Genomic DNA, 12,363 nt, shown 5'->3' with positions numbered 1-12,363 from the left:
TTGTTTTTTAGGTTATAACGCACCTTATCTGTCCGTGTATAGTGAAAATGCAGTGGATGTATTTGACGTCAACACTATGGAGTGGATTCAAACGATGCCTTTAAAAAAGGTACAGCTTATATATTGTTGATAAACCTTTAAAGGTGCAGTGTGTCGACTTGAGCGGCATCTAGCTGTGAGATTGTAAATTGCAACCAATGGCTCAGTCCACCGTTTAGCAAAAAATGCATAGAGAAGCTATATACAGTATACAAATACAGTAGTGACAAAACACGCTTTGTAGAGCAGTTTGTCCATTAGGGCTACTGTAGAAACATGGCGGCGACTTCCATGTATTATGTAGATAATAACGGCTTATTCTAGGGTAATAAACACATAACAGTTATTTATGTAAGACCTTTATACACCACTGATAAAATAGTTATGTATATAATATTGCATTTCTGTCATTAGTTTTTGTAAAAGTTACACACTGTACCTTTAACGGAGACATTTCAATTATAAGCCAATCAGGATGTTTACCTGTGTGTTTTGTGTTAGAAATGACATCACAGCAGGTTGTAATGTGAACTAGTGTGTATTAATGATCTGTATGCGTCTCCTGCGTTCAGGTTCATCCTCTGAATGCCGACGGGTCTCTAAACCTGCTGGGGCTGGAAACCGTACGGCTTATCTACTTCAAAAACAAGACGGCAGGTGAGACACACCCTCCTGCTTAGTGTGTCTGATCTATAGATTTATGAGTGGAAACTTGATTTAATCCTTCAGGATGTGTTTGGATCTGTCATGTTATCGACTTATCCACGCAGCTTGGGTTACGACAGCTGCAAAGTTGTTTTACAGGCGAATAAAATGAATACGTTTTATTACAGGTTACTTATTTATTAAAAAGAGATTAGAGAGGATATTAAGTAAGATTGTGGATTCGTGATACTATCAAGAGGTGGGGCAATGGTTTCTTATTTATTTTTTACTCGTTTATCAATGACAAGCCACCGGATTGGTGGACAAAAAACAGAAGCTGTTTTAAGGGCAGCTGCCAACACTTCTTGAACATTATGCCACTAATCCGAGCACGTCATTGATGTCCTGATGCACTGTAAATTACTTGCATGCTGCTAGGAAATGGGAACAACTTACTGTATTAAACCCCTGTATTACAAGCATTACAAGCTCAGGTGCAAGGGAAGTGCTTGAGCACATTACATGCTCTGTTACCCGACGAAAAGCATGCAATGCGCGTGCAGGTTATATGAGAATGTTAATGTGATACTATGATGATGATGATGAGAATGATTTAAATAATTTAATAATTTAAAACATTCATGGGCAAACAAGACAACTATCATCATGAAGGCTATCACTATCGGCACAAGTGCTGCCTTTATATGCTATCTTATATAGATCTCACGCAGATATGATGTCGTATATTTTGTATTTTGTTCTGTTATGTTAATCTGTGTGCTATGTTGTGTTATGTAATGATTTACAGAGGGAGATGAGTTGGTGGTCCCCGAAACATCCGATAATAGTCGCAAACAGCTAGTGAGAAGCATGAACAGCAAACGTCGCTTTTCCTTCCGCGTGCCGGAGGAGGAGAGAGTCCTGCAACGGAGGTGATGCTTAACACTCAGTTTATATAGAGGCACAAGTTTAAAATGAAGCACAGCATAAGCAAACATTGTCACATGAATGTTGCACAAATCAGGCACTGGTTGGCTTGTGTGAGACCCAAGCTGCTAATATCATACCCGACCCGAGGCACACGTTAAATCGGGTCAGATATAAGTGGACCCGTGAAGACCTCTAGTGCATGATACCAATCCAAACAATAGAGATGCGAGTTAACAAAGGTTTGTTGTGCTTCTCAGGGAGATGTTGAAAGACCCAGAAATGAGGAATAAGTTAATATCAAACCCAACAAACTTCAACCATGTGGTTCACATGGGCCCGGGAGATGGCATCCAAATCTTGAAAGAATTGCCAATGGTAAGAACCACCGACAGCATGGACAACGTCACCCCTCATATCCTTACGCCTCCATCCATCTGCTCTACAGCGCTGTTTCATATCATCTTCTGATTATGACTTCACTGTTTTATATGGGATTTAATTTGCTTGTTTAAAAGACAACATAAAATGCTTATATCTTTACAGCAAGATTACATTTATGCATTTAGCAGTTGCTTTCAGGGTTCCCACGGGAAAAAGTTTGTGAATCTGGGTGAAAATTCAAGGCCCTGGGAAGTTTAAAAAAAATATATACATACATAGACACAGGTCATTGAAAGTGCTTGAATTGATTTGATATTATTTTAAGTTTTCTAGAAAAAAAATCCATATTATTCCCTGTGTAGTGTAGGATAATATCATAATAATTCTAGACTTTTTAAGGACACGTGCTAAACTGTTCGCTTTAAATGCTTATATCTTCTGTATGCGAATGTTGATTCATACCAAAATGCTTTTTTGCATAGTTGTGTTTGACACATGAAACGTCTTGGGTTACGTATGTAACTGTTGTTCCCTGAGAAGGGAACGAGACGCTGCGTCTCCCTTGCCATACTTCCTGCGTCCCTGTAACGCCATCTTTGGCAATATTTCAGATAGCGATATACTTTCTGGCTCCCGCGTCACCCTGTCTTTGTCGTTAAGCCTCACCATTGGTTGAATTTGATATACACATTCAGACGCACTTACCCCTGGAGGCGTCCCCAAAGTGTCACTACAGTGATGCAGCGCGAGTTCCCTCGAAAACGGAATTGTAACAATGTATCTTAAAAGGTAACACGATGTAACCTTGCTCTCACTTGAAATGTGTCCCCACATTTAGTCCTTGAATTTGAGGGTATTGGACCTGGAAAGTCCTTAAAAGGTCCTCGAATTTGAAGTTAACTAAGGTGTGGGAACCCTGTGCTTTTATCCACTTACGGTGCATTACAAGGTTTACACTTGACTTTTATCAGTATGTATGTGTTATTATGGAAACAAACATTGGTAACTTTGCTTTTATGTTGTCTTTTGATACATTTTCTCCATCACATTCCTCTTTATTTACGCCATTTGAGCCATTCAGTATTGCATGCGTCTACATTCTGTTCTTTTCCTCCATTTCATCTCCTCTGGGTTTCCTGCCGTAGCCAGGTTCTCCTCTCCCTTCTCCTCGTCTCCACCTCATCTCCACTCCTAGCAGCTTTGAGCATGTCTATCACATGACCGTCACCTCTGCTGAACACTTCCTGTCCCAGGACTCCTCCCCTTTCTCCTCCTACTCCCCGTCCCTCAGCTCCGCCCCTGGGACCCCCGCATCCATCTGTTCTTTGGTAGGAGCAGAGAATATGTACAGAAATGCGCACACACTCCATCTGTTCTCTAGAGAAAAATAAAATGAAATTTATGGCCACATGCATTAGCTCACATTCATGCTGCACGAGCCATCAATCTGTGTAACCAAACTGATGGGCTGCTCTCAAATTATTCCTGCCTTACAATCTGATACTCTGCTTGCCAAATCATCCATTATTGTCTTCAAATTCAAGCACCGTTCACTTTAGTTTTAAGCACATTTTTGGATTTTCAAATTAATGCCAGATACGCATTTAGTAAAAGAGACTTTTTCTGACCCATGTGTGTGTGATGTTCAGAACATGCGTCCGCAGGAGAGCCGTGGTGTTCTGGGTGCATCCGTCAGTATCCCCTCCATCAGCAAAACCAGACCCGAGCCGGGCCGATCTGTGAGCGCTAGCTACGGCCTCGGCACACGTGAGTACTTGGAGATTTTTGAAGAATCCAGAAAAGTTCTTGATGAGAATAACAGACTTTAAAGGAAATCTGATATAGAAATAGATCTGGATACAATTATTTGTACAGTTTAAAATGTGAAAATTATATTCTTCACGTCCAAGATTTATATAAAGACACTTTTCTTAAAGGGGTCATATGATGCGATTTCAATTTTCCTTTGGAGTGTTGAAAGTGTGTATGAAGATCTCAAAGATTAAAGTCTTAAACCCAAAGAGATCATCCACCATCTTTCCTAAAACAGCTCAATCAAACACGCCTCCACATATCTACGTCATCGTGTGGGAAGATTTGCATAACAACACCCAAATGTATATGCAAACTTTTATTCTTGATGTAGTATTGTTGGAGACGCTGTACTTTGGGAACTGTTATTCCAATTATGGTGAGGGGCGTAACATTTCCATCACACGCATAAGGTATTCGGCCAATCGCAGTGCATTGGATAGCTGGCCAATCAGAGCACAGCAGACTTTTCAGAACGATGAGCTTTGTTAAATAATGTGTTTTTTAACCTCAAACCAGTCCCTCCAGAAAAACGCGATTATGCGATCGCATGATTCAATGCATAATCAGCATATTTATGCGGGTGCCGCATTTTTTAAATAGCTGCACTTTCGTCGCATAAATTGCAGATTTCTGCTCGCAAAATATGCGGGGCTTGCATGATTTCATAATCACCGCATTTTTGTAGCAAAAAGAAAGTTGAAAAATAATGCATTTACTTCACACAAGCGCAGCCATGTCCCTTGTTGTCACGGGAATGTTAAGAAGTGACGTAATTATGCGACGTGAACATGAATGAAAAGCTGTAAAAGCTGCAAACAGTTTTTGCAAGTTCCTGCAATTTCATTGCATAAAATTGCATAAATATCCAGCATATTCCAACGCAGTTTTTAAGAAAACGTGCCGCAAGATCAAGGATTTTTGGCCGCAGCAATCACCAAAAACTCAAATACACAAAATAATGTTCTTTTTAGCAACGCCATGTGACCCCTTTAAGTGCTTTACACATAACATTATGCTAATGATTTATGATTGCATTGCATTTGTTTGCGAAGTTGAATTCGAAAGATTATTGATCCCAGTTTAACCAGTAATGTCTTTCATGTTGATGGGTGTGTTTTATATTTTAGGCTCCTCCTCTCAAAATGGCAGCGCGCTGAGACGCGACTTTTCCGTCGGTAACTACGGTTCCACCAAACGGCAGATGACGTCACCATCCGAAGGCTCGCTGTCATCCGGTGGAGGAGTGGATGGTGGGGGTGATGCCCCCCTCTCTCAGTTTGATAGAGAGGTAAAAACCTACTGCTCGGGTTAATTTATATTAGAGATCAACACTAACCACAAACTTCTCAAGCAGTCTTTGTTATGGAAGTATTTTCTCCATAGGCTTTTTTTTAACTGTGGGAACACTTTACAGTAAGGTTGTATTTGTTAACATTATTTAATGCATTAGCTAACATGAACGAATATTGAACGATACTTCTACAGTATTTATTCATCTTAGTTCATGCATAGTTCAGATTTACTAATACATTTTTTATATCATAAGTTGTGTCTGTTAAGTAATCAATCAGGCTTCGTTTTGGGGTCCTGATCACCCCGTCAGGATATATACTGCGTTAACAACCAGCTGGCTATACGTTGTCCTGCTTATTACATGGCTACACAGGTGAATAAATAGACACAAAATATATTTTATTTGTAAGAAAGGCAAACCTTTTGTGCGGAAAAAATCTTTTCCTAATGGCTTTAAGTGAAGATGCGTTCAAGTTTAAAAATCAATCATACAAATAAAATCTCAATATTTATATTACATTTATTTGTAAGTATTAAACTGCGGCTGTAAAGACACGGTTGACCATGCATTATTAGTTTTGAGTGGACATTATTTGAGGAATAATTGAAGAATGTCGCGGCTGACCAATCAGAATCAAGCATTCCAGGATGCCGCGTAATAAGTTAATGGTGTGACGAGACGCTTACTCCATGACATTTTTTTAGTTGTGTTTCATTCAACTAAGATCACATACTTTTAAAAAGTTTTAACCAATTACAGACTGTCCAGAACAATTCTTTTGGTAATTGATAATGAAGTTATTGGATGGTTTTTAGTCTTACAATAGACCTAAGTGAGCAATAACCTATAAAATGACAACATAAAGATAAGGCAATAATAATTGGTTCAAATAAAGAATCAAAACCAAGTAAACCCAGTTTTTATTCAACAAAAACATTGAAATACTATGTAATAAAAACCAACATTATGTATTTATGCCAGCGACCTCACATTATTTTTACTTTTAATTTACATTGAGAAAACGCTTACTTTTGGCCAAATTGCATTTAAATCCACTTAATCTTTAAATGAGTCATCATATAGGGCTAAAAAGCACATTAGTGTGTGTATTTGGTGTAATACAATGTGTTCGTGTGGTTTATGGTAAAAAAATCATTATTTTCCACATACCATAAATTTTTTTAGCACCTCTAAGTCCCGCCCATCTGAAACAGGTCGTTTGGTACAAAGCTCATCGTTGTGAGAAAGCGCGGTGTCAACGGGTGTGAACTGATTGGCCAGCTATCCAAGTGCGTTGTGATTGGCCGAATACCTCAATAACGTAATCGGAAAATGACGCTCCTTGCCAAGTTTTGGAAGATGAGCTCCCAAAACAATAATAAAAGCCACGAGATACTATCATATTTACTACTACCTTATCAACACGAGCCTGAATCGGACCCAGATAACACGGATGGCTAAGCTAATCGATCAACTTTACCAGCGCGATGTGAGCAGAACGTAACAGATGGTAAGGTAAGGATACTAAAACATAAACCATGTTTGCATTTGTGAACGTAGAAACAACAAACAATCACTAATATGCACTTCTCAAATCTCGCGTTTGGATCATCATTAGGAAATGCATTAAAACACAGGCGCGTCTCTGCACCAAACTCGTCTTTGAATCGTCAGTGAGGAAATTTATTAAATATGAAAACATCGGCTACTTGCAGGATGTCAGTGTAGTTGCAAAATTACAACTGCTCCACTTTTTAGATGAAGCCTTTGTGTACATCCAGCGGTTGTACTACGCGATGTTCAGAAAGTAATCCTCCTTAAAATGTGCAGCACACAATCGAACATTTGGGCTGTACTGTTCTGAAACTGTGTTGTAAATAAAACCTTACCACTGGTTTCTTAATATTTACTCTATAAAAGTAGTTTTGCAACGAAACACAGCGTCTGCTCGACATGGCGGAAACAACCAATACTACAGCGTGATTGAAAGTTACACCCTCTATCTTTAACCTTGACAAGAAATCTTGTGCCATTTTAATCTCGCGAGATGTCGTTGCACATCCTAACCCTTACATTTGTTAACTCTTTCCCTGCCATTGACAAGTTAACTCGTCAATTAAGAAAAAACGCTTCCCTGCCAATGACGACTTTTTCCGACAATCCATATTTTCGCTTTTATCCACCAGGTGGCGCTCTTATCGAACTTATAAAACCCAGAAGTATTCCCTTAGGGAAAATAGTTCAAACTCAGTCTATGTTTTGATCATCGATCTGAATCTGATCTCTATCAAAAGTCCTTTACAAAAATGCAATTATCTCAGCTTTTTGCTCCAAATTTTGTATTTTGTAAGAACAAATAAAGTTTTTTTTTTTAAAGCTTTGGTGAAAATCATAAAAAATGCTGGTGCTAACTGGCTACTTCTTTTTAAAAACGCTGTCGGGAAAGAGTTAATTCTAAATGAACTAACATGAACAAATGTATTGGCGTTAACTAACATTAACACAGATGTTGTAGATGTATCGTTCATTGTTAGTTCATGTTAGCTAATCCACTAACTGATACAAGCGTATTGTAAAGTGTTTTATCTCAAACAAGCAGCTTTGAGGTTTGTAAATGATGTAACATTTATGAGTTGTCCTCCACAGTGCTGCTGACAGGTAACAGGTTTCAATGCTGAAGTTTTTTTGCGTTTGCTTCACATCCATGCTGATCACAGCTCAAATACCCATCTCAGTTAAGAGCACTTAAACGCACAGTGAGTTTGTGTTACACCATCCCTGAAACAGATCTGCCTGCCAAAGTGTGTTTGGAGGGTCTCCATTGGCTCTTTCCCACGCTGTATGCTTGTGTGAAGCGTGTAAAGTGGCACTGTATCCACACATACACACGCGTGTGTGTGTGCGCGCATCGGCACGTTTTATTTCACTACACGTCTGTAATGATGCGTGGGTGCTGTGTATCTCTTCAGCGGTGTCCAGTGTCGCCCACAGAGAAGACACCAGATCTGAAAAGGGCTTTAAGGAGCCTTCTTAGTAAAATTAAGGTAAAATCCTGCAGACTCCCAGTATATCACAGAGCAAAGTGATAGATAAGTGTGTGTCCGTTTGGTTTGGTTATGTAGTTTGTGGCAGTAGTTAGTTTGCCTTATCTGTTTAAAATTAATCTTGTGATGGTGGTAAACGATTGATTTGTCATGTGATCTTTGGTCAGTCATGCATTAAACTTACATGGCTTTCCCAGATACCAGATTTATTTTCAATAATCATTAGCTGAATATAAATTTTCTCTTTCCTATGCGTTAACATTATATAGACTATCAGCCATTAAAAACCCATGTAGGGTGGTTGTAGTTATGATATTTATGCGCTCTTCTTTGACCAAACTGAGCAAACAAAAAGTGCATTAAATAAAGTTAATACAAAATTTTTTCCCTTGTAGTCGAACCCATGACCTTGCTGTTGCTAGCTGCAGGAATCTAACATTTCCTTGTTTTCAGGATTCGGATTCGCCGCGTCATTCCACCGCCTCCAACAGCTCCAACCTGAGCAGCCCGCCCAGCCCGTCGTCCCCCCAAAAGAGCAAGACTCGATCCCTGGACCGCAGAGATCGCCTCGGCTGGGAGACATGAGCAGGACTCCGCTATATCCCGGTCTTATCTGGACTGCTACATTTAACCGAGACCAGGAGTCGACTTCCTAAATGAAAATTCCCATACGCCGACGGGGTCAGGTGTGTGTCTGTGCGCTACACTTATGCAAGACACTTTGTTATTGTTACACACTCGTAAAACATCGCCATGCACCTTACAAACCTGTTACTGTGGACCTACTTTTCCTCCGTCTGTGATTGATGGAAAAACGGACCATTGAGTTTCGTTGCATTCGCTTATCACCTTCCAGCCCACATCTGAAACGGTTACAAAAAGCTTTAACGTCGTCAGTTTGTTGATATCAGAACGCATCTTATAAAAAGTGTGATGAGGGGAAACATAAAAAAACATATATAGAAATATTGTCAGGGATCAAGGAAAACCGTTCCTAGCATTCCAGTCGGTGAGAAATGAGATTGATTTATTCGAAAACGCTTTGATTTAGCGCCCCCAAGCTGTGGCACTACAGCATAACGCCATGTCTGCCCTCCGCTGCCATACTGACCATAACACACACACGCATTATATTATCGATCTGAGTATGTAAATAGAGTTTATGTAGAGTATAATATATATGTATAATGAAATCATAACACTATTCTGTTGGGAAATAAGCTTTCTTTTTATTTTCTGTGTCATGTTTTGGACACATGCTAATTTTTTAAATTGTTAATATAAGCATTCTTTTATGGTGCAGATCTATAATTTCACTGCAAGGGAACACTAAACAAATACTGGGTGTCATTCGTGAAATACAAAACACGGTGAATTGTTTGCAGAATCTCCATCCGTCGTGCATCAGTGAACGATTCTGTTTACTCGTGTTTCATGAATGAGGCTTATTTGGTGCAAATGCTATGAGAAAACAATGTGTATATTGTTAATAAATACATATTAAACAGACACTTGTGTACAGTTACACATGAACATTAATAAGCGAGCCTTTGTTGTTTATTTTTGTTACTGAAGCAATAATGCAAAGAGTTTCCAAAGAGTTTTTGTTAAATGATTTTCTTTTTTTCGTTTTAAAGTTTTTTTTGTTTTCAAGAACCAAACTTTGCCTACATGTATAGATAACATGTAACATACGTTCGTCTGATATACAAACACTTAATTAATCGGGTGAAGCTCTGGGTTCAGTGATCCCTGTAAGCTTTGATGCTTTATTCACACATCCGTCGACTTCTTCTTTAAAGGATCAGTCCATTTTCTTTAAAAAAAATCAGATAATTTACTCACCACCATGTCATCCATAATGTTGATGTCTTTCTTTGTTCAGTCGAGAAGAAATTATGTTTTTTGAGGAAAACATTCCAGGATTTTTCTCATTTTAATGGACTTTAATGGACCCCAACACTTAACAGTTTAATGCAGTTTAAAATTGCAGTTTCAAAGGACTCTAAACGATCCCAAACGAGTCATAAGGGTCTTATCTAGAGAAACGATTGTCATTTTTGACAAGAAAAATAAAAAATATGCACTTTTAAACCACAACTTCTCTTCTTGCTCCGGTCCTGAATTGCGCCAGGGTGACCTCACGTAATTGCGCTATGACGTGGAAATGTCACGTGTTGTATGAAACGCACATTTGCAGATAACAATAAACTGACACAAAGACATTAATTGGTATCATTCCACATACAACAACGTCTGAACGGTCCTCTTTCTCCACACTTGTAAACACTGGGGCGTAGTTTCGCATACGTCATCCGTGACCTCTTGACGTGATGATGTATTACGTGAGGTTGCGCTGGCGCATCACACAGCTGGAAGAAGATGAGAAGTTGTGGTTTAAAAGTGCATTTTTATTTTTCTTGCCAAAAATGACAATAGTTTCACTAGATAAGACCCTTAAGCCTTGTTTGGGATCGTTTAGAGTCCTTTGAAACTGCAATTTTAAACTGCATTCAAACTGTTAAGTGTTGGGGTCCATTAAAATGAGAAAAATCCTGGAATGTCTTCCTCAAAAAACATAATTTCTTCTCGTCTGAACAAAGAAAGACATCAACATTTTGGATGACATGGTGGTGAGGAAATTATCTGGGTTTTTTTTAAGAAAATGGACTAATCCTTTAACACAGCTGTATTCATGTACAGATAACCGAATCTCAACATACCTCAGATTACAAAGCCAAGCCATCACAATAATAGCTTGAACTTTCTCTGGTTTCAGACAATAAATTGAATTTAGTCGACTTACTGCTGCTTGATATTTATCTCACATCTGTTCGACTGAATCGTGCATTTGAAATAAATGACATCTTTAAGGGAATCTGCAGATCCAGACTTGTATGTAATTTCATATTTCAAAATCTTCCAGGTCGTTCCTTCGAGGAATAGTTTGATTAAAATCTCAGTAGATAAAAAAAATCTCATTCAGTTATGCCGTACTAAACCCATTTGTCTTTTATCCTCCAGGAAACACAAAATATGGCTCTTATTTATAAAGTGAAAAACTGTAATGTGGTAAAAATTATGAAGCCAGATAGGAACTGTGTGTGTGACGAAATGCATTATTATTTTTTTTAAGATTACTCACCTTTTGTGTTTTAGTGAAGATAGGAATTAATATGGGTTTGGATTCATGTGGTTACTTTAACTAATGCATGCAGAAATATAAACTTTGTTCAGTATTGAAACTCATTCAAGTATGAAGACCACATGTTTGATATATTCAATGAAATATCGCCAGCATTTTGTATGTTCTGTTATGCAATCACTATTGAAAGCATCACTGTGGATCGCTCATGCAAACGCAACACATCTTGTTTTTTAAATTAAGGGCTTGCTTTTGCAATCTGTGTGGTATTGGGAACTATAGTTACACTTTTGTGATCATGTACCGAAATAATGATTCATAATACACGCGTTTTATTTCTTTGTAAAGTTGCAACGGGTTCGAGAGAATTTGCCAGATTATGGTATTAACATGAACAGGAAACCTGTTTGAAATGTTTCTCAGGAATGTCAGAACCAATGAATATTTTTATTGCATAGAGGAATTGAGAGTAGTAGGAATGACGGTCGAGGATGTGTTTTTTATCATTAGGACTGTTACAATGTTAGATGGAGGTGCCTTAGGTTTTTTTTTTTAGGTTTGTGTGAACTGGTTGGTGTAGAACGAGATTTTAAGACACATTCACACTCATGCGAGGACTTTGCGATTTCATATCACACAGTTGTATATTCTCGATTTAGATATTTGTAAGTGTACAGGTTTGCATGGCACAGGTGTAATCATGACTCGTTTTAAGGATTTCCAGGCTGGTTTTGTGTTTATTTTATTTTATTGACCTGTGTGGTGTGAATGATGATGTTGGGATGATCCCATACTGCAATGTAGACGGTTTTTCTTTTCCTGTTTTTGCACAGATGTATTTAAGGTGAAATACTGTGGTTATTTGTATTGGTTTTGAAAACACTTTTCACATGGAGAGCTCCTTATCTGACTGATATTTCAATAAAATGGGAAACTATGCCGAAGATTCAAAACTTGTGTAAGTTGTAATTATTTGAAACTGTCCTGAAAATTGTTTTACCACATTCAGGTCTATAATAAACTGTCTTTACTGTAAAACAAATGCCCTGATAAGCATTTTGAGCAAATGT

The 12,363-nt window shown here is 38.3% G+C and overlaps 1 protein-coding gene across 4 annotated transcripts in view; it reads left to right on the top strand.

The window, feature by feature from the left end:
• The window catches only part of cdc42bpaa (CDC42 binding protein kinase alpha (DMPK-like) a), a 66,124-nt gene extending 56,051 nt beyond the window's left edge, over positions 1-10,073 (top strand). Inside the window, exons 32-40 of one of the 4 annotated variants that reach the window (XM_065254068.2) lie at positions 12-109; positions 612-696; positions 1,493-1,616; positions 1,872-1,989; positions 3,141-3,323; positions 3,645-3,762; positions 4,938-5,098; positions 8,074-8,148; positions 8,602-10,073. In XM_065254068.2, coding sequence (XP_065110140.1) covers positions 12-109; positions 612-696; positions 1,493-1,616; positions 1,872-1,989; positions 3,141-3,323; positions 3,645-3,762; positions 4,938-5,098; positions 8,074-8,148; positions 8,602-8,733 — 1,094 coding nt within the window. In that variant the 3' untranslated portion in view covers positions 8,734-10,073. The remainder of the gene's footprint in view (positions 1-11; positions 110-611; positions 697-1,492; positions 1,617-1,871; positions 1,990-3,140; positions 3,324-3,644; positions 3,763-4,937; positions 5,099-8,073; positions 8,149-8,601) is intronic. The other 3 variants (XM_065254042.2, XM_065254051.2, XM_065254059.2) reach the window with 3 other exon arrangements.
• Positions 10,074-12,363: the final 2,290 nt, after the last annotated feature.

Source organism: Paramisgurnus dabryanus, chromosome 17 (genome assembly GCF_030506205.2).
Source record: "Paramisgurnus dabryanus chromosome 17, PD_genome_1.1, whole genome shotgun sequence".
In the NCBI taxonomy this organism is placed as follows: domain Eukaryota; kingdom Metazoa; phylum Chordata; class Actinopteri; order Cypriniformes; family Cobitidae; genus Paramisgurnus; species Paramisgurnus dabryanus.
This window is presented reverse-complemented; position numbering and strand designations above follow the sequence as displayed.